The 6610-nt window shown below is 41.8% G+C and overlaps 1 protein-coding gene across 1 annotated transcript; it reads right to left on the reverse strand.

Annotated features, from left to right (window-relative positions):
* Window positions 1-2057: 2057 nt before the first annotated feature.
* On the reverse strand, window positions 2058-6050 carry Klhl9 (kelch like family member 9). The gene has a single exon (XM_021200586.2). It carries the CDS (start codon window positions 5851-5853, stop codon window positions 4000-4002), a length of 1854 nt encoding a protein of 617 aa, XP_021056245.1. The 5' UTR covers window positions 5854-6050; the 3' UTR covers window positions 2058-3999.
* Window positions 6051-6610: the final 560 nt, after the last annotated feature.

The following is a 6610-nucleotide window of genomic DNA, read 5'->3' on the forward strand; positions in this document are numbered from 1 at the left end:
ACACACAAATTATAAAATGCCACTGGTCACGACTGCCTACTTAAATGACTGCTTCTCTGGGTAAAGCAGTTTTAAGACACCTCCTCACAACCCAATGCATACAGTATTTTTAGACTTATTTTGCTTGAATGTATGTATGTATGTATGTATATATGTATGTATGTATGTATGTATGTATGTGTACTATGTGCTTGTCTGGTGCCCACAGAAGTCAGAAGGCAAAAGATCAAACTACAGTTACTTATGAACCACCATATGGGTGCTGGGAATTGAACCCAGGTCCTCTGCAAAAGCAAAGAATTTTTTTGTTTGTTTTGTTTTGTTTGAGACAGGGTTCCTCTGTGTAGCCCTGGCTGTCCTGGAACTCACTCTGTAGACCAGGCTGGCCTCGAACTCAGAAATCTACCTGCCTGCCTCCCAGGTGCTGGGATTAAAGGTGTGCCACCACTGCCCAGCACAAACAGATATCATAAGTGCTAAGCCATCTCTCCAGTCCTAAGATGAAAACTCAACAAGCTCCAAGAGGAAACATGAACCTTACAGATGTAAACATAGCTACAGAGTCAGTCTGTCCATAGACTTTAGTTGAGCTAAGGATACTTTGTCATATGTAGAAATGTTTTTCCTAAGAACAAAGTACTTTCAATTTTGAGCCAGAAAAAATTTTAAGATGAACAATGTATAAACTACACTAGAAAGAAAGAAAAATTCAAGTTTGGATTTATCAGCACAAAAAATGCAATTTATCTTTTTGTTTCCTAACAGGGTCTCCCTATAGAGCCTAGACTGGCCTTAAATGCATAATCCCCCTGCTTCCATTCCCCAAATCTTGGGATTACAAACCTGCTCCACCACCTCCAAAAGAATCTGCTTTTCATAATGAGATGCATTTGGTAATTAAGAGATAAACTTCATGCATATTATTTCTTAGTACCTACACATGAAAACTAGGCAAGTCATAGTGACCATAGTTTGACTCTGAAACTTGAATTAGCAGCTTTAAAAACTATTTGTCAATGTCTTTATGTATATGTATAATGAACTCAATATTCACAGGGTTTATGGCCAGCGTGTAAAATCAAAAATAATATTTATTTTATGCTTTATTTTCCTGTTCATTTTGTAGGGCAAATCTTACTTTTATACCAGAAAAGCTTGTAAATAGTTGAGAAATAACTGGGAAAAACTAAAATGTTAAAAATGCTTTGTAATGATATATGCTTATTATTTAAGTCACTTAAAATTTCCATCTTAATAGAAGTTCTGGTTTTAATTAGTCATAGTGATATACTACCAGCTAGCTACCTGTATGATTACCAAGAGAGCCATCAACTATACAACACTGGAAAGTAATAGGAGAGGTATATGTATAAGACTTAGGGTGATGTAGATGGAGCAATCTGCTTACCTGATTAAGGAGTACTTGTTAATTACAGAACAAGAATGTCAAATGTAGTAAGAACAAAGAAAAGCTTTTTAGAACACTAGAAAATAAAAGGAGAGGTGTACCTTTAAGACTTAAGAGTGATGCAGATGGAACAGTGTGCTTACCTGGACTAGGAGTACTTGTTAATTACAGAACAAATGTATTGAGAACACAGAAATGCTTTTTTGGAAAAAGAAGGAAAAGCATGCACAGAAAATAGGCTTGCAATATCAGCTCAGCATATTACAACCAGTATGAAAAAGCAATATATCAATTCCATGGTGGCATCAAAGGGAGGGGAGGCCCTAGGTCCTGTAAAGGCTGGATGCCCCGGTGTAGGGGAATGGTAGAGAGGCTGTGAAGCTAGAGTGGTGAGTGGGTGGGGAAGCACCCTCATAGAAGCAGGGGGGGAGGGGGAGGGGATAGGGGTTTGCAGAGGGGAAACCAGGAAAGGAGATAACATTTGAAATGTAAATAAATAAAATATCCAATAAAAAAATAAAATAAAATAAACCATAGTAAAGTTATCCAAAGGCCAAAATATAGAAGGGACAAATTTGGTTTCAAAAACTACTGAACAGCCTCCATTTGTAAAACTAAGAGCCTGAGAGGAAGGAAAAAAAAGCAATACAAGAAAATATCAGTTAAGTAATTTTATTATATAAAGAGATCCTCTAACTTGTATGAAAAACAAAGCAACTCCAAAAGATATCACAAGGAAAAGGACACTGACATTTGACCAAAGGGAAATGTAGGTATTCAAAATACACAAGTATTCAATCTTGCTATTAATAAAAGAAAAAAAAAATCAGGATGCAATTTCTTACTTGCTTATTCAATACACAAAGTTAGTAGCAATTTCTACCTTAACTTCTAAAAGTAATCAAATATGTCTGAAGTTAACAAAAAATACAGTCATTTTAAAAAAACACACAAAGTATGAAAATTCTGTCAATGCAGAAATCATGAAAAGCATTAAAATGAATCAACACTTATGGGCAGTTAAGTAAAGTTCAGAAGCCAGAAGCCAAATCCTTTCCCTTTGTCTGAATTACATTAAGGGACTGTCAACAGCACTCTGGCACTCTCCCAGGACTTGTGTGTGTGTGTGTGTGTGTGTGTGTGTGTGTGTGTGTGTGTGTGCATGCATGCATGCATGCATGTCTTTTTTTTTCCTTCAGTTGAACAATTTTCCCAGGAAAGTACATATTCAGTATCACTCATTACCAGGAGACACTATAATTCCATTTATCTGATAAGTTCCCTTCAAGATTTTCCCATGTAATTCTCAGTCAGAAAGTATTCCCACAGTATTGAAGACTGAAGATCTACTTTAGCACTGCCTTAAAGAAATCAGCTGACTTCTTAGGGGATCTGAGTTGGTTCTATTTTTGAGTCAAGGCTAAAAAGGCATATTTCTGATTTGATGCAGAACAGGGTGTATCTCTGTTTGCTCAGATCACAGTCTTGAGGCAGCTCACACATTACAGGACGCTTACCAGCTCCGCAGCACCAAAAAAAAAAAAAAATCACTCAAAATCACATAACAAGCATGTCAGAGTGACTGAGGCAGGAGACTAAACTTAAAATCCTGGAGCTTTGTTGAGAATGCTTCTTTGCCTTCCTTAACTCCCAAATTTCACAGGTAAAAGTTAATGATAAAAAAACAAAAACAAAAACAAAACAAACAAACAAAAACAAAAACAAACAACAGTTCTTTGAAACTTGTTTTCTGCTAAAAAGCATGTAACATCAGAATACACAGAAAAACTAATTAAATTTCATTTAAAGAAAAAATTCCATTAAATGACAAATTTGGCTGTCCATTTAGTTTGTTGTAGCCCTTAGCTATCTAAATTCTGTTTAAGACTTTAGACACGGACTCTCTGGTATTGAATTCTCATTGAAATAAAATTAGCTGCTTTCTGGAAGAAAATATAAGGTCATTTTCACAACAGTTGAAGTTTCTATCAAGTCGAAAAGTTTGTACACAAAAATTTTTGAGTGAGCATGAATATCGGACTAGTGTACACACCTATTAATTTTTCTCCAATGAGATAACAAATCCTGACCTGTTTCTTCTAGTTAAAATTGTTACTATTTCTGTCTACCTAAGAAACTTCAAATATTCTAAGACTAATCACACAACCTAGATAACAGATTGTCCAAAACTATCCAAGAGGGAGGTAGCTGTACCTTGGCAATCTTTATATTACGTTAGAAGAGGGGACTTCCATTTAATGTTTCAGTCAAATCAGATGTTTTAATTTTTAGTATAACAGACATAATTACACATTTACTATGATCATCTATAATTTGACACATGTAACACCACAAAAAACATCTAATCTTCTATGTATTTTTTTCACTTGTTAAAACAGCTGAATATATTTAATACTTTTCAAAATGCACTTGTTAGCCATTTACTAAACAATATGAAGCCAAACCAAAAAAAAAAAAAAAAAAAAAGTCTAAGTTACCTTTTTGTCTATTAACTGTAGCAATAAGGAGAAACAATAGAAGGGGACATACAAGACCATCCATGATACACTGAAAGGTATTACACCTTGGCTCTAAGAATGATCTGAAGGTGCTGAAAGAGGTGATTCTCTAGAAGGTGATCCAGGGTTTTCTTCAGGTGGAAAAACTGTGAGAGTGCAAGCCCGAATGCCACCAAGCGACTCTGGAAGATCAAAAACTTTATGCCACTCGTCTTTTTCTGGGTCGTATTTCTGGACAATTTCTACCATGCACCGGTTATTCCAGGAATATCCACCAACAACATAGATTTTGTTTTCAAAGACTGCAACTCCAACATCACTCTGGCCTCTTAGCATAGCAGCAATTGGTGTCCACTGGTCAAGAGTTGGCGAATAGTATTCGCAGCTTAGGACATCATCATAATCACTTGTTCCTCTGAAGTGGTTGCCACCGATGACATACAGCTTGTCTCCAACTGTACACATGCAATGCAGACCTCGGACTGTAGTCATAGGAGCCTTCTGTGTCCATTTGTCTGTATCTGGGTCAAAACACATGAGCTCATTTTGGAAAGTGTCATGGGTAATTCCTCCGGAGATATACATTAAACCTCCATATACTGTTCCAGCATGGCCATAGTGGGGTTCACTCATTTTTGCAACGTAGCTCCATTCATTCATTCTTGGGTTGTAACATTCTACTGTGGCCAGTTCTCCAGCTGCACTGCGACCACCAACTGCATATAAATGTCCTTTGAGGGCACTCAGGTGAAAGAATGTGCGCTTTTCGTTTAATGATGCCACCTGCATCCACTTATTATAACGAGGATCAAATCTGAAAACTGTGTCAACAGCCGTTTTTCCTTTTGTATCGTAATTACTCTGGCCACCAACTACATAAAGGAAATTTCCAATAACAGCAATGCCATGCTGGTATCTAGGAGCATCCATGGGGGCTAGTGACTTCCACTCCTGCGCCCTTTCGTCGTACATTCGTAACTCTTTACTGACAACTAGCTGTTGTCTCAAAACTCCTCCTAAGGTAACCAAATGAGTGGAATCAGATCGAATGGCAGTTCTGTCCGACTGCATCACTGGCTGCATATATGGCATCATTTGGTAATTGCTTGCTTCCAAAAGTAAATTCACACAGGTATTGTCGGTTCTCATGAAATCTACTGTCTGCACATAGTTGATGAGATCCTGTGGTGTCATCAGTGGGAAGCGAATATTCTTCATTAATTTTGCGGCATAGTCCATCCGAGGGTCTTCCAGCCTCAGCCAGCGGCAGGCTGCCTTGAAGAGCTCGAGTTCCGAACAGTGCTTGAGACTATTGCTGGAGAGCACAAAGGCAAGCCGTTCAAAGGGGAGTTTTAGAAACTCCCCAGTGTTCAACAAGGCAGGAAAGTTCTTCAGGATGAAATTATTTACGTATTTATCCACTTCTATAAGATTGTAGGTGTTAGCAATCCGTCCGACTTCAACACAGTTATCTAAAGAGACGCCTGATATAAGAAACACTTTACAAAAATCCAAAACCGGCAAGATCTGTAGAAAGCTGGCAGCTTCAAGAGTGTCCTGGAGATTATCCATATTAAGAGACAGTTTTGCAGTATAAATAAAATCAATGATTTTCTTCAGACCAACTTTGTTCACCCCATGAAGCTTGATGCACATCAAATCTTTCTCTTTCATTCCTCCTGTGAACATGGCCTTGAAATAATCACTGGCCGACGCCATCATGGCTCTGTGAACCGGGAAGATTTCCTCTCCATCGCCAGGAACCAGCGTCACGTCACAAAGCAGGCCCTCTATTCTGAGCTGATCAAAGCCTTGCAACACGACAGAACTGTGCGTGTTGCTGGTAAAAAACCGCGTCGTCCCAGCCTTGCAGGGCTGCAGGTGGGCAGAGACGCCCATGTCGCCGTTACCGAGAGACACCTTCATGGGAGAAGCGGGAGCTCGCAGCGAGCTGCAGGCCGCAGACGCTACAAAGAGAACGCTCTCGGGAAACCCCGGGGTCGCCGAAGCAAGGGCAAGCCAGCGGTCGCCGCAGCACCGCTCTGGGCACGCCGACGTCCGCCCTGCAGCAGCGGCAGCAACAACAGCAACAACTGCAGCAGCAGCAGCAGCACGCACCTCAAATCTGCCAGGAGAGCGGGTGACTCATCACCCGGGGCAGTTACGTGACCGCTTCACCTCCTCCGGGCCCGGGCTGTCGTCCTCGGCCGCTGCGCACAGGCGGGGGAGGGGCCGTCACGGCCTGCGCACCCCGGCTGCCGCCCTCCAAGGCTCAGGCACCTCAGCGAGCTGCGGCCGCGTCCTCCGCGATCCCCGCTGTGTCGCCGCGGCCACCGACCTGGCTGGGAGCAGGGCCTGGAATGCCGACTCGGGCCTAGAACGGCGGCCTAGCACCGACAGCCAGCCCGACCTTCCGGAAAGGCCGAATCCCAGGATCCCCCGGGCTAGGAGCGGCTGCACAGCTAGTGCGCTTGCGCGGCTGAGCTGGCAAAGGGGGCGGTGGATGGGGGCAGGGCGCGGGCGGGACTGGGGGCGGGGCTCCGGCCGGCCAGCGAGGCGGGTGCGGGGAGGGGGGGGACCATTATGTAAGCTTGCAGGAATGCGCGTGCGTGAGCTTCAGCTTGCTTTTCCAGAGCGCGTTCTTGTCAAGATTGACGCTTAAGGTCTTTGCCAGAACAGCAAG

Source organism: Mus pahari, chromosome 6 (genome assembly GCF_900095145.1).
Source record: "Mus pahari chromosome 6, PAHARI_EIJ_v1.1, whole genome shotgun sequence".
NCBI classification, from domain to species: Eukaryota; Metazoa; Chordata; class Mammalia; order Rodentia; family Muridae; genus Mus; species Mus pahari.

Coding starts and splice junctions, on each gene's coding strand:
- Klhl9 (XM_021200586.2), bottom strand. CDS start 5,853: ATGAAGGTGTCTCTCGGTAACGGCGACATGGGCGTCTCTGCCCACCTG.